The sequence below is a fragment of the Bos javanicus genome, chromosome 18 (assembly GCF_032452875.1).
Source record: "Bos javanicus breed banteng chromosome 18, ARS-OSU_banteng_1.0, whole genome shotgun sequence".
NCBI classification, from domain to species: Eukaryota; Metazoa; Chordata; class Mammalia; order Artiodactyla; family Bovidae; genus Bos; species Bos javanicus.
This window is the reverse complement of record NC_083885.1, coordinates 19,305,259-19,329,350: the sequence shown is the minus strand read 5'-3', so window position 1 is coordinate 19,329,350 and position 24,092 is coordinate 19,305,259. Positions and strand designations below refer to the sequence as shown.

Sequence of the window (24,092 nt, the reverse complement as noted above, 5' to 3'; positions counted from 1 at the left end):
CAGCCCTGACTCTTCAAGGCCGGCCATTCTTTTTAAGGCAACAGCAGAAGCTGTCAAGAATGCAATGAGCAAGTCCCAATGTCCTCCCAAGCTCTGCCAGTAACATCAGAACCCTTAAAATACCAACCTGATGTCGGTTTGCTCCCCCTGGACACAGAATGTGACATTTCTCAGAATTGTGCAATGGTTTAAAAAAAAAAAAAATCCACTCTCTACCCAAGATCGAGGCCCTCACAGCCTAGAGGGATTACACAATTGCATAGAAAAGAAAATCTCTCTATCGCAGGACAGATTTTTAGAAGCCTTTATTTTTAACTTCATCATTTGATAGCTACAGTTGCTACTGCCTTGATCTGCTTTTTCAGAGAGGGACAAATCTGCATATTTAAAGCAGGGTTCAGGAGCTCTCAGGGATGAGGCATGTACTATACAGCAGCCAAAGGGGACTGGCCTGAGACAATCAACTCAATGGGGTTGGGGTGAGCCTGAGAAGGTCTACCTGGCTGAATGGGGTCAGCTTGTCTCTACTCTGCTTAATTACTGCCATTCTAAATCAGGGCCCAGGGTTGCCAGCTTTTTTGAGAAACCTCTGAAAGACTGTAGGGAAATGTCTTCATTTTTAAATATTGATTTCTAGCTCAGTGCCTGAAACATATATAGCGACATTCACTCATAAAATGTTAAATCAGGGGAAATCTTTCTATTATCTGAGCGATAAATAGATCCCTGGGAAGAAGAAGGAGAAATCTTTGAAGTTGTGATGCAATACCTTTTTCAAATACATGAAGGAACATGGCTTTTTGTTACAAACAAAAGGCTTGGAAACACTGTGTAACATCCACCTAAAACTGCAGAGAGTCTCATACAGCTGCCCTGACTCATGAAGTCAGATGTAATGGCCGGTGGGGGGCAGGAACGGAGTTCCTTTCTGTTTCCCTTTTTAACCACACTGCCAATCCCACACGATTGCCAAGAACAGAGATGTTTCTGAACAAACACAATTTAAAAACGAGACAGTTGGTCCCTGCTTAAAAACAACAAGACATTTTTCCCAGGGAACCAGATTCATCCCATGCAGAACAGGACTAGAGGTCTGAGCCATAAGGGATCTTAGAAATTCTAAAGTTCCTCTCTCCCTTCACCTCAAGTTATACGTTGGAAAACTGAGGCTCAGAGAGGTTAAAGAGGCCTGCCCAGGATCTTACCAGACTTCCAGAATGGTGTCATTCTTTTCAAGGGCCCGCAGGAGGGCCTCTGCCCCTAGGGAGCTGATGTGGTTGTTAGACAGCCTAGAGAGGAAGATAGAATGGTGAACTTTGAGGATGCTTGGTTTTGGGCTAGTCTATTCAATTAAAGGAGACTTTGGGAGCTGGACTCCTGAAGCCCACCTGCCCTTTCAGCATGTCCCTTTCCTGTCTGAGATTCCCAATGAATTCATCCACAAAGTGAAATGTACCCCTCTCTCCTCCATTCACCAGATGGGTATTAAGTAGTTGCTCTCTTAGGAAGGAGCTAACACAGGAATAAAAATACATGCATTTTAGTGCCAGGGCTCAAATCCACCTTACACTACTACTTTTTTTCATTTCAAGCAGATGAGTCCCAATTTCCTCACCTGTAGAAGGGACCTAAAAGAGTACCCACCTCATGAAGTATAAGAATTAAACAGATGGCTAAGTGGGAAGCTGGTATATAGCACAGGGAGCTTAGCTCAGGGCTCTGTGATGACCTAGAGGGGTGGGATTGGCGAGCGGAGGGAGGCTCAAGGGGAGGGGAACTATATGTATACATAGGCTATGCTGTGGAGCCCCTGGTGGCTCAGTTGGTAAAAAGCCTACCTGCAGTTCGGGAGACCTGGGTTCAATCCCTGTGTTGGAAAGTTTCCCCTGGAGTACAAAATGGCAACCCACTCCAGTATTCTTGCCTGGAGAATCCCGTGGATGGAGGAGCCTAGCAGGCTACAGTCCCTGGGGTCGCAAAGAGGTGGACACGACTGAGCAGCTTCACATGCTGTGCTGGGCTTAGTTGTTCAGTCATGTCTGACTCTTTGTGACCCCATGGACTGCAGCCCACCAGGCTCCTCTGTCCAGGGGGATTCTCCAGGCAAGAACACAGGAGTGGGTTGCCATGCCCTCCTCCAGGGGATCTTCCCAACCCAGGGATCAAACCCAGGTCTCCTGCATTGCAGGTAGATTCTTTACCAGCTGAGCTACCAGGGAAGCCCTGTATACAAACAGCTGACTCACACTGTTGTACAGCAGAGACTTACACAGCATTGTTAAAGCAACTATGGAGTACAAGAACTAAACAGACAGCTAGCAGGACGCTGCTGTATCGCACAGAGAGCTCAAGGGTCCCTGCCCCGTCTTCTTGCTCATAGCTGTTCTTCCAGATAATCTGCACTACCAGGCTTCCCCCTCGACTTCTGAGGGGGAAGGCACTTCCGAGACACTGACCTAAGGCAGGGCTAATAATAACATCAGCCAATATCTGTTGAGCTCTTACTATGCACCGCTCACAACCTACATCACCTCTGTGCATGCTCGGAACCCTGTGAGGAGGGTTCAATTATTACCCTGTCTACACTTGAGGCAACTGAGTTACCAGTCCAAGTAGGAACAGTTGGTAATGGTGGAGCCGGGGCCAAACCCCAGCCATTAGGTTCCAGAACCTGTGCTCTTAACCAACGCTTGGCAGAGATTACGCCTAGAAGAAGAAGGATGTAGGCTTTGCTTTTCTTTTTTTAAGATCAGTGAGAAGCTCAATTTTTATGGGGAAACAGTGGAGGAGGATACAGTTTAGCGTTGCTGAATTATAAGACTCCCACCGAGGCAGCGTGGGGCCTGGCGGCTGCCATTGCCTGCCACCTGTGGGGGTCAAGCGGGGTAAGCCTGTGACAGTGACGGAGGACAAGTTTGCCTCATCTGCACCTGGTCAATCATCAACCAGGTATCGCCAAGGGCCCCTCACCGTGTGCAAAGCCTGGCATCCAGCTCAGATAAACCCAGGTTTCACCTGGGCCCCCCGAGCCCCAGCGTCACCCACGTGATGAGTGGAAGTGTTTTCCCCAAACATTTGGCAATTTCCTAGCCCCTGTGGAACAACACAAACAAGAGCTGCCAGAGTGGATGGCAGGCTGGCAGCGAAGCAGCCGCCCTCCCAGAGGCAGCTGTCTGCCTGTCTCGGGAGGCGAGTGTTTCCCCCGGGCCATATCTGCCAGGGCAGGGGCCATTCTCCTCTAGAGAAAGGAGCCATCTGTTGGTGCCCTGATGTCCCTGGGAAATGAGAGCTTTGGCAGCATGGCTGGTGTGGTGTCCCATGAGCCTGTGGTGACCACTGGCCGGGTTCCTGCTCACATCTGCCATCCCTCTCCCTGTGCCATGCGTCTCTGCCCACCGAGTTCACCACCAGTGGTCCTGCCACCACTCCCCCAGTCCCCCAAGGGAGCTTCCCAAGCTCCTGTGCCCTGCTTCCCTCCCTCACCCTGACCCAGGCTCCATCTCTGGCCTGGAAGACTGCAGGGGTCTCCGGGCTGATCTCCCTGCTTCCATCTTACCTTCCCTGCACCTGTTCTGCACAAAGCAACAAGCATGATCTTTGGATGATATGAATCAGATTACATGACTGCCCTCATTAAAACCCCCCCGAAGGCTCCTCAACACCCTCAGAATAAACTCTGAGCTCTTTCCCAGGGCTCTAAGGCTGCTGTGGCCAGCTCCTCCCATCTCTGCCTCACTCCACCATCCACTATAGTCCAACCTCACAGGTCCTCCTTCCGTTCTCAAAACCACCAAGCCTGTTTCTGCCACAGGGCCTTTGCACTTGCTGTTCTGCCCACCTAGAATGCATATCCCTAAGATCTCAGCATGGCAGGCCCCTTCTTATTATTCAGGTTTCAAGTCCTATGTCACCTTCTCAGAGGCCCTGCCCAGCAGCAGCTACCTTGTCCTCTCCTGTCATCTCTCTCTTGAATTCTCTTGAGAGAGCATATTACTAAGAGAAATGTGTTTGTTTACTTGCTCATTATCTGTGTCTCCTATTCAAATTTAAGAGCTGTGTGAGCAGGGCCTTTTTATCCCTCTATCCTCAGCGCCTCAAACAGAGCTTGGCACAGAGTGGGTGTTCCAGAAACATTTCTTGGATCAATATATAAATGGATGCATGCACATATGAGTAAAAGCAAAAAATGCCTGTCTATATATTAATCACACACCAAGAGGAACCACTGGAGATGACCATCAGAAATCTCCTGTCTGAGTAAGGGAAGACCCCTGGAGAGGCAAAAGGGCATGTCCTATAAGCCACAGAGCAGATGCTGTGGGCAGCCCACCCGTATTCCCTCAGCTCTCACCTCTAACTCTGAGGGCTGCTTGCTGGGGAGACTGCCACCCTCTGTAGGAGATCTTTCTGTGGACCCCCAGAGCATGCTTAACCATGGTCAGGGCAAGCCAGAAGCACCGGAAAACAAATATCCTCACAAGTATGCCTCAATACATGAAGGAGAGACAGTTGGTAGATAAATACCCCTGTTGCCTCGTGCCCACAGGATTGCACCCCAGTGGTCCCCAGTGATCACCAGCTTGATGACACCCTTTTCTGGTTACTCTCCCTCCCTAGCTTCACTTCACTACCCACTGCCTGCATTTGGGAGGACCCCGAAAGATTGTTTTCTAGGGGGCCACCTTGTGTGAATTAGCCAGGCTGGGAAACCACCCAGATTTCTTACTCAGAAACATCCCCTCTCAAGGCCGATCATTACTGTCTAGCTCTTGCTTACAGATTCCTTACTTCAGGACTTTCAGACTTGAGTTTCTTGCAAGTCCTTTGGCGAGGAAACACACACCTTCATCCTGGACGTGGTTCTCCTCCAGGCTGGCAAGAATAAAGGAGAAAACCCAGTTGACTGGCAACATTTATTATATAAGATGATGCCAATAAAGATGAACCCATGTGCCCCACCCCTGCCAATTAAGAATATCCAACATCTGAAAACCAATAAAGTAAAAACAGGTCAAGCAAAGTGTAAGGGTCCTCAATTTCTGGGACATCTCTGGGAGAGAATTTGCCCCAGGGCTCCTCCACAGAAGTTCCCTTATGTCATAGTGACTCAAGATCCATTTTCTGCTTCTTTCTTCTTAATGGAAGCTTAATTTCATTTGGAGCAGCCATGTGCTTGGTGAAAGAACTACACTTCCCACTCTCCACCACAGCCAGAGTCGGCTAAGGGACATCCACATGGCCGTCAACACATAAGGACAGGTTGACAGATGGGGACTCTGAATGCTTTTTAAAGTGGAGAGACCCAGGCTGTTGCCCTTCCTAGATACAGAGGCTGAAACTGAAATACAGGAGTGCTGCAGGTGCTGCAGCAGCCACCTTGTAACCACGAGGCAACCAACCATGAGAACAAAGCCACATGCTGAGGATGTAACAGATCAAAATGAGAGAGTCCAGATTCCCGCTGGCCATATGTAGCTGCCGTAACAGCCGTATGCTGCCTACGTTCAAACTGCATGTACATTTTTTTAAAAAGTCAATTCTTTACTGATTTAAGTCACTTTAGATGGAGGTTTTCCATCTCATACAACCTAATGTAGTCATAACCAATACATTTGCAGTGAGGCAATTCTCTAACAAGGATTTCCAAGCTAATCAGGATATACTCAATGGTACATTGGCCAAGCTAGTGAGCCCTACTGACAGTCAAGGACCATCAGCAATATCCATTTTGTGGCAGTGCTCAATAGGTTTCAGTACCTTTATGCTTCCTGGAAAAAAAAATCAAACATTCAGCATTTTATCTCCTTGATACAATTTGGAACTGCCCAGAATATGTCATAAGAAGCCTAGACTAGTGGCATCTAAAGGATGGAAAGCTTGGAATCAGGATAAATATGATTTATGGCTCATCTTTTAACCTCCCCCAAACTACTCCGCCTTGCCCATGACCCTGACTCTCATATCCAGCGTTCTTAGGCACTCACATTCACATTGAAACAACAAAACACTAGTAGCAGCAGCAGCAGCAATCATTGTAGCAGTAGCAGCAAGAGTAGTAGAAATATCTGCTGTTGATCAGTTGCTAAGTCGGGTCTGACTCTCTACGACCCCATGGACTGCAGCATGCCAGGCTTCCCTGTCCTTCACTATCTCCTGGAGTTTGCTCAAGTTCATGTCCGTTGAGACACTATCCTATTACAATTTCACATTTATGGAGCGCTTCCACATATGCCAGACACTGTACGAAGCTACTTACAGGTGTTATCTCATTAAATTCTTACAGAAGTATTTAATAGTTGAAAGCATCCATACTCTCATTTTACAGGTAAGAAGCCTGAGATTCAGAGCCTGTTACTTAACTTGCTTAAGATCACAGCAGGACTTGAAGCTCAGCCTGCTGGATTCCAGACTCTGTGCTCTGAACCATTATAAGCCATGGAGGAAGCACACAAACCAACAAACCAATCATATTGGCTTGAAAAATTCAATGAAAAGAATTAGCCAGGCTCTATCAGCTTCATGCCACTTAGGACAAAGACAAACACAATCACCCAATCACGCAGTCATCCATCTTGGTCTTACACACACATCAGCTTCCACAGATGAGGCCAGAGAATGAAAAAAGGCTAGTGTCTGCCTCCCTAGAGAGATGAATCCCCTAAACTCACCAGAGTTCTTCCAGGGCCATATTCTTTTCCAACATCAATGCTAAGGCTTGAGCACCCACGCTGCCAATGTTGTTCCCCACCAGGCTGGATGTCGTCAAAAAACAAAAATATGTCAGAGCAGTGAGGGACTTCAAAGATAACTCAAGAAGGGCAAAATGCATGGCACACATTGCCACAAGTCCTGGCCTGCTCCATTTCAGACTAATCGTTTACAGGGCTCTTTTTCATTAAGTCCAGAAGCAGTTTTTTAGAATAAGCAGCTCCCACTATCAGACTGGAATTGACTCTGGAGATAAAGTGTAGCTGATCCAGGGCTTCCCTGGTGGCTCAGTGCTAAAGACTCCACCAGCCAATGCAGGAGACACGGGTTCAATGCCTGGTCTAGGGAGATCCCATATGCCCTTGTGCCGCTACTGAGGTTGCGCTCTAGAGCCCGGGAGCCACAACCACTGAGCCCACGTGCAGCAACTACTGAAGCCCATGTGCCCTAGAGCCCGTGCTCCACGACAAGAGAAGCCACCGCAACGAGAAGCCCATGCACTGCAACTAGAGAGCAGCACCCGCTCTTTACACTAGAGAAAAGCAACAAAGATCCAGGACAGTCTAAATTAAAAAATGATCTTTAAAAAGTGTATCTGATTCAGGGCTTCCCCAATGGCTCCGTGGATAAAGAATCTGCCTGCAATGCAGGAGACACAGGAGGTGTGGGAGACCCAGGTTCAATTCCTGGGTTGGGAAGATCCCCTGGAGGAGGAAATGGCAACCCATTCCAGTATTCTTGCCTGGAGAATCCCATGGTCAGAGGAGCCTGGCGGACTACAGTCCACGGGATCAAAAACAGTAGGAGACAACTGAGCAACTAAACTATCCTATCTAGCCCAAGATCTTCTAAGTACAGACTGGAAACAAGACCCCTGAGAGGAAAAGGGATCCAAAGACACCCAGAAAGACTCAGGTGTCCTGACTTCAACTCCAGTGCTCTTTCCTTCTCATCCCATTGTCTAACACAGCGGGTGAAAATAAAGTTCACAGACCTTCATAACTGGCCCAAGCTCCTCCCTCCTCACACTGGCTTCCCCCACCAACTGCGGGATGAACTCTGAGGCTTACCTGAGCCACCTCAAGCTCTGGTGATCACCCAAGGCTGCAGCCAAGGCCTGGGCCCCCTCGTCACCCACCTGGTTGCCCCAGAACCTGAAAGTTTCAACAGAGTAAACAGTGTCAGTGAGAACCTGCTTTGTGTTCGAGACACATGCCCCTCCTCTCTGCAGCCCCAGGCAGAGGGGCAGGACTCCCCAGTCCCAGAAAGGCCTCAGGGGGACTCAGGTCCCAGCAAAGTGAGCCTGCCTCCATCTTTTTGGAGGGATGGCCAAACTTCAATTAGACTTTTTAGTTTCTTTAAATCAGACTTTCAAAATAGTTAAGAGGTCCACCCAGTGCATAGTCTCAGGGACGGGGAACTCATTCTCAATGCCAATTCACAGTTGTGACATTTTCCCTGGCATTGGGTTAGACCTGCTTCTGCTCACTGCCACCCACGAGTCCCTAGCCATCTCTAGGACCACCCAGAACAAGGCGAACTCTTCTTCCACACACCGGTTCTTCATCTCTTGCTCCTTTGTCACATCCCCATTCCTTCGCAGCCTCCAGCCCCCTTCACGTTCTGGCTCCTCCGCCTCAGACCCACCCTAATTGGGAAACACCCCCTTCCAAGATGGAGCCCAGCTCATACTTTGGCACCTGGCTATTTCCCATGTGGGAAGTTACGAAGGACCTGGAGGTGCCCACATGGGCAGAGAGGGCTGGGATGCTCGCTGCACTTTCACTCATAAGGTGAACACTTAATGAGCTCTGGCCCCATGCCAGCACCACTCTGCACTCCAGGGTGCAACACTGTAATAGCAAAAACCCTGCCCACAACCTAAAGTGTGCATGAAACCAACTAAACACTTCACGACATCAAACCACTGGAATACTAAGCAGTTATTCTTTTTAAAAGTGAGGTCATGTGATATGAACAAAATATGTGTAAAAATACAATGTTAAGAAAAAAAAAAAAGCAAGTTACATAATAGTTTGTATCACGTGAGAGTGCTTGGGGGTTTTAGCACAAGACCAAGCCCAGACAGGTACCTTCATCAATAGGTGTTGAAAGCTAAACACCCCAGATGTGATCTCAAGAAGGAAGGAGCTCAGTGGGGCCGAGGCCACCCTCTCCTAGACTCTGTGATGCTACTGATACATTTTGGACACGGTCTTATCTCTCCAGCAACACAGTCCCACTCGGGGCTCAAACAGAGCCGGTGGGCAACTTGCCTGCCTGTAAAATGGGTTGGAACACCCAGGTCCTAAAGTCATTCTTCCTACAGTCTTGGGTTCTAAAATCCCCATTTTTTTGTTTGTTTGCTTGTTTTGTTTTGTTTTCAAATAGACCCTGGTTTACACCAGGGCAAAACAGGACAGGAAAGAGCCTCCAGGGGACTAGACAGGTACAACCCTGTCTGCCCAGCAAACAGAGAAAACCCCACTCAGGGGCTCTGAGGTCTGCGGACTGCCCTTCCCTCCTGTGTCTGACCCCTCTCCCCTGCCTGGCATGACCCCACAGGAAGCCAGGGCTCTGTAGGACCTGGTGCAGCCTCCTCCCATCCAAGGTCCAGGGTCCAAACTTCCCTACTTCCTGCTCTTTCCTTGGCTCTCACCCCAAGCTGCACATCATCTGGGGAGCTTTTTTACATTACTGATTCCAGACCTTGCATGTAGATAATTCATTTAATTAGCCTGGGGCAGAGAGTGGCCTTCTTCAGGAGCTCCCCAGTGGTTCCCACATATAGACCAAGGTAAGAAACACAGCTCCAGCGCTCTGGAGGACCAGAGGGCTTCCTGCCACTGCTCATGGGCTCTGCCCTCCCCCAACCCTGACATCCTGAGCTTCCTGTTTATTGAGCAAAAAGCAAGGCAGAGGCAACAAGGGCCGCCCACGCTCTCCCTCCCCATTGCAGCCTGGGCCGGGGGTGGAGGCGGGGGCTGGGGGGTTGTCTCAGAGATCTTGGGGCTGAAGAATTGGTTTCACCCGCTCCTAAATCCTCGCAAGCCCCCAACCCCTGCATGCTGCCCCTCTGCCCCAGAATCCCACCTACCCCAAAAACTGCAAGGAGTTGTTAGTTCTGAGCCCCTGGGCAAGCACCTTGGCTCCCGCAGCCGTGATGTGGTTGTTTCCTAGCCTGGAAGGGAAGAGAGAGGAGAGACTGAGACAGAGGGCAGGGCAGGAGGACCCTTACTGCTCCCCCAGACCTGGGTCTGGGGAGTGGGGTGCACAGGGAGTGTGGCCCGGACGGAGAAACAGGGACCAGTCCTCCAATTCCAGCTGGAGATGCGGTGTGTGCTGCTGCAGCTCAGGGGGCTCACTGAATGCTCCTGCGACTTCATTTTCCACCAGCAAAGGGAGAGGCATGGAAGGGCCTGTTTTGCAAAGCAGTGTGACAGGTAGGAGCAGGAACCACAACAGTCCAGGGAGGCGGCTTTCCCAGGGAGGGAGTGACTCACTCTTCCACCGTCTCCTCAGACTGTGGGCGGGCGCTGGACCCTGCTTTCCTCCCGCAGCCTGCCCCATCCATGGTGGCTGCAGGTGGCATCTACCTGTTTTGAAAGTGCCTGAGGGGTAGGGGGGCTCTGGTGGCTAAAAGAAAGAAAAGGATCCTGCTAAGCCTTCGGGCAGGGGTGGAGGAGGGGGTTTCAGCAAAATTTGGGCACCTCAGAGAGTTTCAGGGAGGTCCCCGGAACTCTCACCCACAGCTCCAGGCTTCCTGGAATAATACTGCCAGTTTCATCTTTCAGAGAAGTTTCATTCACTTTAAGCTGACAGACCTCTGCCCTTCCTGGGTAACCAAAGGCCCCAGTTGCTGTGCTGGCAAGTCCAGTGCCCCCTCTGCCCCAAGGCCTGCTTCCCACGGGCTGCTGCCAGCCAAGGACTGGGAGACCTGAGCCTCCTCTGTCGGGCACACTGGCTGGAGGACTCCCCAGCAGCCTCTGTCTTCTCCCCAAGCTGCACTGGGGTCTATGATGCTTCCTCCTAACAACCCTTCCTTTCCTCTCTCCCTCCCTCAGGGTCAGACCTGCGGCTCTCCCAGCCTCCCCCTCCAGCTCCCTTCCCCAATTTCCCCCCATAGGCATTTCCCCCAGCAAATTTGTTGAGTATCTAATCCCACCTTGGAGGACTGGACAAACAGGATCAACATGCTGAGAACTTATGTGATTTATCCACCATCTCTCGGGCACTAAGTTCACTATGGAAAGAACCTGAGATACTGTGCCAGCTTTCTATGTATATTAACTTGCTTAATCGTCACAGGGCTTCCCTGGTAGCTCAGCTGGTAAAGAATCTGCCTACAGTGCAGGAGACTCTGGTTCGATTCCTGGGTCGGGAAGATCCCCTGGAGAAGGAATAGGCTACCCACTCCAGTATTCTTGGGCTTCCCTGATAGCTCAGCTGTTAAAGAATTCGCCTACAATGCAGGAGAGCCTGGTTCGATCCCTGGGTTGGGAAGATCCCCTGGAGAAAGGAAAGGCTACCCACTCCAGTATTCTGGCCTGGAGAAGTCCATGACCTACAGTCCATGGCATCAGAAAGAGCTGGGCATGACTGAGCAACTTTCACTTTCTAATCATCACAACTACCTATGAGCTATGAGCTATAATTACTTTCTCCATTTTATAGAAGGGAAAACAGAGACACAGAAAACAGAAGTGACTGTGTGACCCAAGGTCACACAGCTAATGAGGATTCAAGTCTCAGGGATGCTGGATCCAAACCTTGGTCAGTCTGGCTCCAGAGTCCTGTGTTCTCACTGAGATGCTATATTAACCCAAAACACAGATCTCTCAAGTTCTGGGAGCAGCACCTTTTGTTACCCTACAGCCCTCCCTGGAGGTTGCACCAGCCGAGCTCTGGCCACAGCCGCTCTTGGCTTCCTGAGCTGAGGGTAGCAGGTGGTGGAGGCAGAAGAGAGTCCTCAGTACAGAATGGTGCCTCTGGTGTTGGCCTCAGTGGCCCTGCCTGAGACTGAGTCAACAATTTTAAAATGGCAGCTCATCCCCAAATGCATGGAAGCAATTCTTCACTTTGAAGCTGAAGCTCCAATACTTTGGCCACTTGATGTGAAGAGCTGACTCACTGGAAAAGACCCTGATGCTGGGAAAGATTGAGGGCGGGAGGAAAAGGGGGTGACAGAGGATGAGATGGTTGGATGGCATCACAGACTCAATGGACATGAGTTTGAGCAAACTCCAAGAGATGGGGAAGGACAGGGAAGCCTGGCGTGCTGCAGTCCATGGGGTCACAAAGAGTTGGACACAGCTTAGCAAATGAACAACAACAACCCTGCCTCATAAACCCAGGAGGCAAGAACATCTCAAAGGGAAAAAGAAGCCAGGCCAACCCATGGACCAGCTGGGGGGATGATGCAATGGTGTCAGATGGGAAAGAGATTCCACTTGAGGCTGAGAGGGTGGGGAGCAGCAGAAACTCAGCCTTTCCAGGCTAGAAAGTGAAAGTGTTAGTTGCTCAGTCCTGTCCAACTCTTTGCGATCCCACAGACTGTAGCAGACTCCTCTGTCCACGGAATTTTCCAGGCAAGAATTCTGGAGTAGACAGCCATTTCCTACTCCAGGAGACATTTCCAACACAGGGACTGGAGCCATGTCTCCTGCATTGCAGGCATATTCTTTACTGTGTCAGCCACCAGGGAAGCTCAGCACTGGACCCACCAATAAAGGGACTTTCTGAGAGCTTTTTGGCAACTGTCTGCCTCTGTGGTGGCAAGTGACTGCTGCATTCCTACCCCGACCCAACGTGTGCTCAGTGTACCAATCAGGGAATGGATCGCCCCAGAGAGCCAGTGATACTCTGAGACACAAGGAAGAAAAAAGGTCCTGGAAACCCTCTTCAGTCCTGGGAGCTAAAGGTCAAAGGGCAGGAAGCCTCAGCAGCATTGGTCCAGAGTTTGCTGGGGAGGTCACAGCATCAGTGAAGCCCTGTTCAGAATGAGACACTGTCCTTGTTTTCAGCGAGGTGAGGTCATATGCGCATTATGGGGCGAGACCAGACCAAACTGACTCAGTTGTGGGGACGAAAGTCTCCAGGAGTAGGGAAGCCCCAGGCTCACCTCAAAGCCAAGAAGTTCTGCTTGCACGCAAGGAGCCTGGCCATGGAGTGTGCACAGCCATCGGTCAACTTGTTGTTGAAAAGACTGGAAAGTTCCGAGAGAGAAGAGACATGGACATAAAGCATAGTGGACAGTGACCACCCCAACCCTGGGTCACTGGCTCCCTCAGGAGTCCCCTGTGCCCTCTGGCCATGCAAACATCCCAGCCCATCACTCGCTCACAATTGCTGCCCAGGCAGCATGGCTTGGGCTGAGCCTGGGGACATGGGGCCCAATGTCCACAGCCTGACTTACGCTAACTTCTGCAGCTGCTCACAGCGAAGAGCATGTTCAACCAACTTGCAGATGCCTCGGTCTGAGATGTTGTTATCTCGCAAGCTAAACAAAGACAAAATAAAGAAATCTGAACACAGAGCCAATGAGAGAGGGGAAAAAAATGGACAAAACCCCCACAGAGACTTTTGCTTAACCCCGAAGTGCCAGCCTCTAAGCTTCTGAGAAATGCCACAAGGACAGAGCACCCCAGAAAAGTGGACACCCTCCCTGTGCCTGGCCAGGGTACTAATGTCATGTGCTCGGTGGGGTGGAGGGCTTTGGAATTGGGGACCCAGAGTCTCTACTAAAGAACACTGGAATCCTTAGGAAGGCCCTACCTAATCGCTGGCACTGTTTCCAGCTCTGTAAAAGAGAAAGGAGCATCGCGAAAGTTCCGAGGTGAGAAGGAACATGGGGAAAGCACGGGGAACTAGACAGGCCACCGCTGGGGGTTATGGTGGTTACCACCATCCAGGCGACCAGATGGAAATTCAGACAAGAATGGCTAAGACTTTGGAAGTGAGCACACACCCTATGTCAATACTCCTGCAAGCCAGCCTCTGCCTGGCAGGTCCCTTCCAACATTTCTCTTTGGGAACGGTGTTCCCCAAAGCTCACCTGGTCACAAGATCAGTCATATAGTGCTCCTAAAACAGACTCTCTGGCCCCTTCCCCAGAGCTGGTGAGTCTGCAAGTGTGAGGCGGGGCTCAGGGATCCGTGTATTTTATTCACTGTACCCGTGATTCTGCATCTTTTGGTCAGCTTGGGGCCTGACTTAAAGGTTAACACCTCAGGCTCTCTGGAGTCCTTCAGAGAAAGTTCTAATCCTGGACAGTCAGGAAGGTAAAGCAGCCTCACTGGGCTCTGGTGGGGATTTAAAGAGACAGTGCACATAAAGCCCTGGGAGCACCCGGCACAGAGTGAAAGCTACCTGTAATCTGATCGCTCATCTGTATGGAGCACTGCCCAATAGTACTGATGTTTAATCCTCTTTAATCTGATGAAGTAGGTACTATTATGATGCTCATGAGAGAGAAGAAAACTTGCTGAGGCCCAGCAAGCGAAGTGACTTCACCAAGGTTGCACAGGGGCTAAAAGATTGGAGCCTAGGTGTTCCAGCTCCGTGTGTGTGTGTGTGTGTGTGTGTGTTGTGTTCAGTCACTCTGGCTCCACAGTCTCCTGTAAACCACAACGTCACGTGGCCTCTCCCTTACAGCCTGCTCAGGGCTCTCAGGTCAGATTCATGCATGGGTGGGTCATGAAATCAACTCTGAAGGTCTGGAGCAGCCTTCTTAAACTGGAAACAGAACAGGAAGGAAAAAGAGAGCAAAGTGTGCCAGGGTTAGTAAGAGAAAGTCATTTTGTGAAATTTCAGTTTGACATGTCTGGGTGCTTGCTTACACTCTCCTTCACCGTGGGGTCGTGGTCCGAAAACTTTGAAAGCCATGGCCCTAGAGTCAGAACTGGTTCTCAAGAAATCTGCATGCACGGGGCACCTTGTGTAGGGGCTTCTTGGAGCCTGAGGGTTTCGGTTGGCATGGAAACAACTTGGAGTGGGAGAGACACAGTTTGGCGCCGTGGGAGAGAAACCTCCCTCTCTCATCCTTTCTCTCTCTTCCCCACTTCCTTCCCTCCTGTCTCTGTCTCTTTTTCCCTCTCTGCCCGCCTCCCTCACTGCCTCTCTGTCTCTGTCTGTCCCTCTACACACAGGAAATGCCCACTCAGCAGGCTCACGGTTGCTACCCGCCTCTCCCCCATGACGATGGCGGTTTCAGTACTTAAGTGTGTGCAGGGCAAAGTGTGGTGGAACTTGCTCAGGGACTTTCACTGCTAATGGAAATTCAAGCTGGTTCCCACAGACCTGCAGTCTTCATAGTATGGCCTTGAAGCTCTTGTAGCAGAATCACTTTGTTAAAAACTTAAACTCCAGGGCCCCACCTCAGACCTACAGAATGAGAATTCTGGGAACAGGCCCAAGAACTTGCATTGCCACAAGCCCCCTTTGCACACTCTGGTCTGAACACTAGAACCAGCCCACCCTCACATTTCTCTGAAAATAGAGGCAGGCGCCCCGTCTCTACCCAACCCTTCCAGGCCATGTGGGAGTCACATTTCCCAGCCAAGGAGAAGGGGTCCATTCATCCTAGGGATCCATCTACTGTGGATCATCCAGACCAGAGGTTCTTGACCTCTTGGGGGTCCAAGGACCCCTTCAAGAACTATGGGTCCACTATCCAAATGCTCATTCATATTTCTATCAGGAAAACAGCTCCCACAGACAGGTCTCAAAATTCCTGAGTGAAAAAAAAATTATGATTCCTCCTTCCTGAGGAACTAGAGAATTGTGCTGTCATGATCCATCTACACAGCCAGACCCACTCGCCCTTTCTCCACCTGGCTGTCAGTCCTGGGGGGCTGATTCCTATAGACACCCTGACTGGGGGTTCCCTGTGGGTTAAAGCAAGAGTGAGGAGGAGAGGAAGGGCCAGGGTTTACCTGCAGCCCTCACCGTTCCAGGCTGCTGCAGCCTCCACCCTTCCAGGCAGCCCTCTCCACACCCACCTCTCAGCCAATAACCACTCACCCACCCCCACCCCTTCAGGCCTTGTTGCTGGTGTTCAGTCGCTCAGTTGTGTCCGACTCTTTGCAACCCCATGGACTGCAGCACGCCAGGCTTCCCTGTTCATCACCAACTCCCAGAGCTTGCTCAAACTCATGTCCATCAAATTGGAGATGCCATCCAACCATCTCATCCTCTGTTGTCCCCTTCTCCTCCTGCCCTCAATCTTTCCCAGCATCAGGGTCTTTTCTAATGAGTCGGCTCTTCACATTCAGGCCTAAGGAGGCTAACAGCCCTATCCCTACCCCACCCCCAGCCCCAGGAGCCTGCATCATCCCTCTCTGCTCTTCCTAACTCCTGCCCAAGCTTTTGTAAGCTTCCCTTTATTAAACTCTCCTCAAATCACCCAACAGCTTCCTCCCTATATATTCATATTTATCACATATGTTAACTGTATCACATACATATTAGGGGCTTCCCAGGTGGCGCTAGTGATTAAAAAAAAAAAAAACCTGCTTGCCCAATGAAGGAGACTTAAGAGACATGGCTTCAATCCCTGGGTTGGGAAGATCCCCTGGAAGAGGGCATGACAACCCATTTCAGTATTTCTGCCTGGAGAATCTCATGGACAGAGGAGGCTGGTGGGCTACAGAGAGCCAAAAAGAGTCAGACACGGCTGAACAGACTGAGAACCGCACAGCACATACACATATCAACTCTCTGTGATATGTTATATGCTACATTATTATTATATTTAGAAATATGTCCTGATAACAAAAGCCACCACACAGTTTCTAATACATATCTAGGTACTTGCTCCACAGAGAAAAAAGTCTCCCTGCTTTAGTCCAGGGAAAGGTATGCCACCGTAATATAGTCAAGGAGAGGATTGTTCCTTGCTCAAGGTAAATATAAGGTACCCCACAGTAGACATAAAGCCCTGGAGAGGCTGCGAGTCGATTTTAAGTTTAAGCTACAACTTCTGCTTTCTCAGAGGTTTAAAACAGGGAGCAGAAATCCCCTTTCAGGGCTGGAAGGGAAGTTGGGAGCCTGCAGCATGCTGGCCACCTGACCTGGGCACCTCTCTGCCCTCGTCTGGCCCGTGGATGGAGAGAGGCCCACGGGGGCGGGGCACAGACGTTCCTAAGCGGGAAAGCTCACAACTTCAGACGGGGGCTGAGAGCAGCAGGGCCAGGTTAGAATGTCTCCACTACATAAAGAAGTAAAAAGCTGGTGGAACTCTGTGGCCACTGTCTATCTCTTGGGTCTCCAAATTTCCATCTCACTGGGACTTGGAAGACTCTCAAGGGAGTATGGGATTAACAGGTGTGCTGCGCTGGGTGCTGTGCTTAGTCGCTCAGTCGTGCCCAGCTCTTTGCAACTCCATGGACGGTAGCCCACCAGGCTCCTCTGTCCATGGGATTCTCCAGGCAGGAAAACTAAAGTCGGTTGCCATGCCTTCCTCCAGGGAATCTTCCCAAGCCAGGGATTGAACCTGGGTTTCCTGCATTCTAGGTGGATTCTTTATCATCTGAGCCACCAGGGAAGTACCCTACCAAATATAAAATAAACAATAAGGATTTACTGTATACCACAGAGAACTATATTCAATATCTTATAACAAACTAGAATGGAAAAAAATAGGAAAATATATAGACATATATATATGTGTGTGTGTATATAACTAATTACTTTGCTGTATACCTAAAACAAATACAATATTGTAAATCAACTATACTTCAATTAAGAATAAATTAATAAATAACTTTTTAAAAATCAAAATGCAATCTCTCATGGGGTGTAGTCACCTCTGATTTGAGGGTAGTTCCTAATACAGACACATATTACACCAAACTTTGCCTGTGACTTCAAGGCTGCCATGGCGCCCCTGAAGCCCATCCATAACACAGGTTGCTTGTGGGGAGCAGAGACTGGTAACGAGAAAGCTATCAATTGTGAATCTCAGTTCTGCCATTTCCTGTGTGATCTTGGACAAGTTACCTTGCTTCTCAGAGCCTCAAATCAAGGACACTGGGGATAATAAGGGCTTCCCAGGTGGCATCAGTGCCAATGCAGGAGACATAAGACGTGGGTTCAACCCCTGGGTCGGGAAGATCCCCTGGAGGAGGGCATGGCAGCCCACTCCAGTATTCCTGCCTGGAGAATCCCATGGACAGAGGAGTCTGGCCCGCTACAGTTCATGGGTCACAGAGTCAGACACAGCTGAACCAACTAAGGATGCATAGCACGGGGATAATACCATCCCTTCCTAGAGCCCAGGGTGGCTGTGGGGATTAAAAGGTAATTCTGGAACTTCCCTGGCGGTCCCATGGTTAAGACCCTGTGCTTTTTATGCAGGTAATGTGGGTTCGATCCCTGATCAGGGAACTAAGATCCCACTTGCCTCACAGAGCAAAAAAGATTTTAAAATAAATTAAAGGAGGCAATTCTGGGGAAAGTGTAGTACAGTGCCTGGCACACGGGCCATTCCATGAATTTCAACTATCCTTATCATAAGTTGAATCTAAGGTGCAGACTGATGAGGGATCTCCGCTAGGTCTTTGCAGAAAAGGGGCTGGGCCTGGACTCCTGGCTCCCAGCATAAAGGGGGCTCCCCTACCTGCACCAGGATGGCAGCATTCCCACAGTGCCCAGCCAGCATCACCCAGCATCACTCACTAAAGAGCTTTGCAGACGCCCAGGCAAGGCAGCAGCTGCTCCACGCCGATGTCGCCCACAGAGTTGTGGTCCAGCTGCAGGGCCACAGGCCGCCGGAGGTGGCGCAGCACGAAGGCCAGGGCAGCACACTCGGCCGGGCCCACACCGCAGAAGGTCAGCTTGAGGTGCCCAACGTTCAGCCTGCGAACGGCCTCCCGCGCCAGTCGCTCCTCCTGCATCTCATACAGGCTCCGGATGAGCCAGAGGAAGCCAGGCAGGGCGTGCATGCTCTTGGCCTCACCCGGCAAGGCGGGTGGGATGGAGCGGAAATGCTCGCGGAGGCTGCGGGTCAGACACCGCCGGACACAATCCCAGCGCCGGAGCAGGGCCGTCTCAGAGGCCTGGCACTCCGCCAGCAAGCTCCGGTGCTCCTGTGACAACAGCCCCGCCAGGAAGGCCCCTGTGATCTGGAGGTTGTGCGGCTCGGCCCCCTGCAGCAAAGCAGCCACGCTGCCCTCTCTGCATCGGGAGCCCCGCAGGAACAATTTGGGCAGCACCCTGGCCAGTGGCGAGCTTTCAGGCCTGTGATCTTGGAAGAGATGTCTGAGCGAGGATGGCGGGGTGTCGGCACTGAGGGCGAGGTAGAATGCAGCAAAGAAGCACTGAAAAGTGATATGCAAAAATTCCAGGGGGGCTGTACTCCCAGGTACAATCCTCTTGGCAAGCACCAGGAAGCCAAGAGAAAGGTCCTCACTGTCGACATGTGCCGCCTGTAGCTGTTTGGCTGAGAACACGTAGCAGCATGTGCCCAGGCCCCAGAGAGCCAGGCGGCCGAGATGCAGGAGTGTGGGGAGCCTGCCCTGAATCAGGCTGGGTCCCAGGCCATGGGTGGCTAAGGGTAGCGGGGAGGCGTGCAGCAGAAAGTGCCGCAGGATCAGCAGGTACATATCCGTGGTGGTCTTTGGGGACCCCCGGCCCTGCAGCAACAGCTCCTCGTGGCACTTGGACACCATCCAGGAGAAGACAGGCAGGTGGCACAGACCGTGCAGGGCCGAGGTGGCTCTGAGCAGGCAGAGGAGGCGGTCGGCCACCCCAGGCTCGCGATGCCGCTTCCTCAGGTACAGTTCGATGCCCTCTTCCGAGAAGCCCTTGAGGCTGAGTTCCGTGCGCACGTGCTTTCGGAGGCTCGCCGATACCGCGCTGGGGCGGCTGGTCAACACCTTGCGGGCATTCTTTAGCAGGTTGCCCTGCAGAAGGTTGAAGAGCAGACTCTGGACTGACGTGGGGGCAGTTGGACAGCAGTGACGCTCCTGATCCGTGAACCTGAACCTGAACTCATCAAAGCCATCGAAGGTTAAGAGGATGCGCTCAGGGTGGTCAAGGAGGACCTGGAAGACGTCCTGGGGGCCAAGGTCGGGCCAACAGCAGTGTTCAAAGAGCAGCGTCCGCATGGACAGCGGTTTCACCAGGCACTGCAGCTGCCGGCAGCTAAATGGGAAGACGAAGAGAAATTCCTGGAAGGCCCGCCCAGAAGCCCAGAGCAGGTGCAGCTGCTGCAAGAGTGTGCTCTTGCCGCTGCCCGCCTCGCCCACCACCAGCACAGTGTCTGCCTCTTTGTTGAAATGGTCACAGGTGCTGAAGAGCTCCTCCAGGCCTAGGGTGGTAGGGCTCTGCTGCGAAGGTCCAGCCATGCCCACCTCCATCTGGATTTCCAGAACATTCTCTGTATATACTTCTTCCAGGCAAAGATTCTCTGCTCCATCGTAGGTGCTCAGGAAACGAGACTGAGCTGATATAACGGTCCTCAGCTTGGACACGTACTTCTTACAGGCGGCATCTGGAAGACAGAAGAAGAAACTGAGGAGCTGGGACCATGGTGAAAATGGGACCTGATGAGGGGTGGGCTGCCTCGAGGAAATGAGATGTGACGCATGGGCAGTGCCTGTCCTGGCTCTCCACTAACAAGCCATGGACTTGCGACTTAGCAGCAGCAGCAGCAGCAGCATGTAACCTTCCTGAGACTCAGTTTTCTCCTCTATGGGACAGAGAAGTGGTGGTCCCTACGTTTTGTGGGTAGGAACCCATGTAAAAACTTGCTGATCAATGAAGATAATGTTCTTTGTTCAGTGTCCAACATGAAGTGCTCAAAAGACATTGCCTAGCACCATTATCGTTACTGACATTGCAAAGAGCTCTGGAGAAGATCAGGAGCACTGTGCTGGGATCAGAAGACCTGCATTTTGATGTCTCTCCCACCATGTTGGTTCAGTAGACTTAGATAAGTCCCCTCACCACTCAGCCTCAGCTGTTCTTTCTAAAGGGAAACAGAAGCCTTGAGGACACAGAAGCTCAGTTTCTGAAGTCAGATACACCTGAGTTTGAAATCTGGGTCTACCATCAACTTGGGCAAGCGTCTCATCCTTTCTGGCTTTAGCATTCTTATCTTTAAAACTGGGAGCAAACCACACCTTGAAGGATTGTTTTAGGAAGAAATGAGAAAAAGAAGAGTTTGGAAGAATGGTGACATACAGTTCACCCTCACAGAATGCTGTTTATTATCATTATGATTACTGGAAGCAGCAGGCACATCAGTGGCCCCTCTAAGGCACCCACATTCTAACTCACAGCATGTGTGAATATGTTAACTTACTTGCAAAAGGGATTAGACAGATGTGATTAAACTAAAGACCTTGAGATGGGAAGCTTATCCTAGTTTATGTGAGTGGAGCCAGCGGTGGATGGTACCTGGGCCACTGGGGCGCCCAGATCAAGGACCTGGACAATATTCCCTAATCAAGACCTACTTCCCCACCCTCTTCATACAACCGTCTGCAATACAAGTTCTCAAGTCTAGGATGTGTCCACAGGGGTGCTGTTTTTCCTTTTGTTGTTGTTGTTCAGCCACTAAGTTATATCCGTCTTTTGGGGACCCCATGCAGTCAACACGCCAGGCTTCCCTGTCCTTCACTATCTCCCAGAGTTTGCTCATAGTCATGTCCACTGTGTTGGTGATGCATTTCATCTTCTGCTGGCCTCTTCGCCTTTTGCCTTCATCGTCCTCATATTATACCAACATGAGCAAACCACTCCCAGGGTCAGGGGTTAGTTCTTTTTATAGGAAATTGAGAAGTGATGGTCCAGAGCCCCAGGCGGTAGGACCACAGAGTATCACAGACTCACTGCCCCCAACCAGGTACTGACCCATTTGTTCTCAACTCAAAGCCTAAAAGGTAATTCTCACAGAGCGCTCTGAGCACACTGAAGCTGTATTTATGGTCATTCAAAGGACAGGCCCTGTGATTGTTGTTTCCTCTTCTGTTCCCAAAGCTGATGACTGTCTTTGCCCTTAATGCCACCTGGATAAACTAGGAGCATTGAAGAGAGACTGCAAAATATATATATTTTCCTAATACTTTGATTTTGCATGCAGGATTTCCAGCTGCCAACAATCATATCAAAATTCTCTAGGGGAAAAAATGTTCTCCTTTTAAAAACAAACACATATCAATTGTCACCTTTGGAATTGTCACCTTTGGGAATCTTGCACCATGGCACAGTGTTAACCATGCGTGAACAGCCAGCTGAGGTTGATGATACCAATAGCAAATATTAACCAAGGGCTAAGCAGGGTACCACGCTCGGAGCTATGCATCCCCTGGTGTGTACTGATGCCTGCGCTCTGTTCTCAGGTGAGAGGGTGCAGACCCAGATGCCAAGCACAGGCTTCCAGGCATCCTTCCTTCAGGGGGCAGAGCCCGAGGTGGTAAATCCATCTGTCAGCATCATGCACAAGTCAGGGGGCCTTGATGGTAACGAGCTTTCCTGACGGTGATACAGGATTAAGACACACGAGGCTTGCATCCTCTCTTTACAACCAATGAGCTCTTCTCCCAAGAAAAGAGGAAGTATGGGTGCAGATGGTCTAAAACCAGATCCATCCTCCCCTACCCTGTTACTCAACCTCCCTGCCCCAGTTTCCATATCTGCAAAGTGGAGGAAATAATACCTGCTTCTCAGGGTTGTTGCCAAGGACAGACATCATAAATAAAGCACTTGGCAGGATGCCTGGGATGTTCGAGCTGTGCTATCCGAGCCTCTCCCATTCCTGAGTTGGGTCGGTGACCATGTGAGATGAGAGATATCACATTATCTAAATCCATTTGGCTCCTAAGTTTCTGATGAGTAGCTAAACTGCAGAGATCAAGAGATACCAGCCATCAAAAAGTGTTTCTGTATCTTTCCAATACATGTAAAGAGAGAAGGGCCAGTAAGAAAGACCAGTATTAGCCCTCAAGACAAAGTTGCTCCAGTGATCACTCTGCAGGGTAAAAAGAAGTAAAAGCAAACCCTAATAGTACACACATTAATTCTCCCAACATGCCAATGAGACAGTGTTGGTATTGTTATTGTTGTTTAGTCACTAAGTCATGTCTAACTCTTTTGCAACCCCACAGACTGTAGCCTACCAGGCTCTTCTGTCCGTGGGATCGCCCAGGCAAGAATACTAGAGTGGGTAGCCATTTCCTTCAGGAGATCTTCCCATCCCAGGAATCAAACCTCCATCTCCTGCCTTGGCAGGTGGATTATTCACCACCAGGCCACCAAGGAAGCCCCAAAACAGTAGTGATATTACCCCTAAAGTGAGACGCTGAGTTTTACGGAGGTTTGCACAGCCAGTAAGTGAGATTCTAGCTGACAAGTCTCATGCTGATGTTTTTGCTCTTCACCATGAATCTGAAAGTCTTCCTTTCCTTTTCTGATAACTGAAAAGAACACATATATACCTTCAAAAGGCAGGGCCAATGGGACCGGTAATTCCTGAATACACTGTAGAAGAAAGGCAGCCAACCCATTCGCCTTCACTGTGGCGAGATCAAGGAGCCTTCTTGCCTGTGGGGAAAGCAAAAGTCATTATTTATCCAGAAAGGCAAATGGAGAGGTGTGAGAAGGTCTCTACCAACTATGGCAATGCCATGAGCCTCTCTCTTCCACCACAATAAAAGGCCAGAAAAACATCTGTATGGTAAGATGCATTTAAATAAGTCAATGCAGTATCAGGTGGTGAAGTGAACACTTGAACACACATCCAATGTGGTTCCCTCTTAAGACTCATTGAAAGAGTGAACAACTTAAAAAAAGAAAAAGACATAACTCTATAAACCTGCAAGAATGGGAAAAATAATTCTTGGAAGATGGAAATCACTTGAGTGAGTAGTGATTTCTTCGAGTCTCTGAAATCCCCACAGGAACTACAGCACAAGGCGCAGCGGCAGGTTTCAGGCACTCTAGTGATGGAGGACCACAATGCAGCTGTTCTAAGACACTCGAACACAGATACTATGAACACTTTAAAGCAGCCTTGAGCAGGCTTTACCTAAACTCACCTGGACACCAAACACATACTTCAGAAACAGACAAAAATCAAAACTAGAAAGTCCCCTTGACATTTTGAGACCATACACATTCCTTTACTTAGAGCAGTCTTATGGCTCCTCCATCATCTGAAACATTGCTCAAACATCATCAATGATTTTGCTCTTCAAAGATGCTATCAATAAATTACACATGAGAGCTTCCCAAAAGAAGCAAAAATTGATGTGAAATAATTTTTCAAGCAAATGTTTAAAATTCAAATGAGAAAGCAGACAGCACTGTGAATGAACTATACTCCAATAAATCTTTTAAAATAACATTATTACAAAATAAAAAATGAAATAAACATCCTAACA

At 50.0% G+C, this 24,092-nt stretch overlaps 1 protein-coding gene across 9 annotated transcripts in view; it reads right to left on the bottom strand.

Annotated features, from left to right (window-relative positions):
* Positions 1-24,092, bottom strand: part of NOD2 (nucleotide binding oligomerization domain containing 2) — a 35,581-nt gene that overhangs the window by 2,463 nt on the left and 9,026 nt on the right. For 3 of the 9 annotated variants that reach the window (XM_061387157.1, XM_061387158.1, XM_061387163.1), the window contains 9 exons: positions 23,148-23,253; positions 18,385-20,200; positions 13,124-13,207; positions 12,830-12,913; positions 9,806-9,889; positions 7,779-7,862; positions 6,669-6,752; positions 4,789-4,872; positions 1,206-1,289 (listed from right to left, as the gene is read on the bottom strand). In XM_061387157.1, the coding sequence (XP_061243141.1) occupies positions 1,206-1,289; positions 4,789-4,872; positions 6,669-6,752; positions 7,779-7,862; positions 9,806-9,889; positions 12,830-12,913; positions 13,124-13,207; positions 18,385-20,200; positions 23,148-23,253 (2,510 nt within the window). Of the gene's footprint in view, positions 1-1,204; positions 1,290-4,777; positions 4,873-6,668; positions 6,753-7,778; positions 7,863-9,805; positions 9,890-12,829; positions 12,914-13,123; positions 13,208-13,227; positions 14,443-18,384; positions 20,201-23,147; positions 23,254-24,092 lie in introns of those variants that run through there. The other 6 variants (XM_061387156.1, XM_061387161.1, XM_061387160.1 and 3 more) reach the window with 6 other exon arrangements.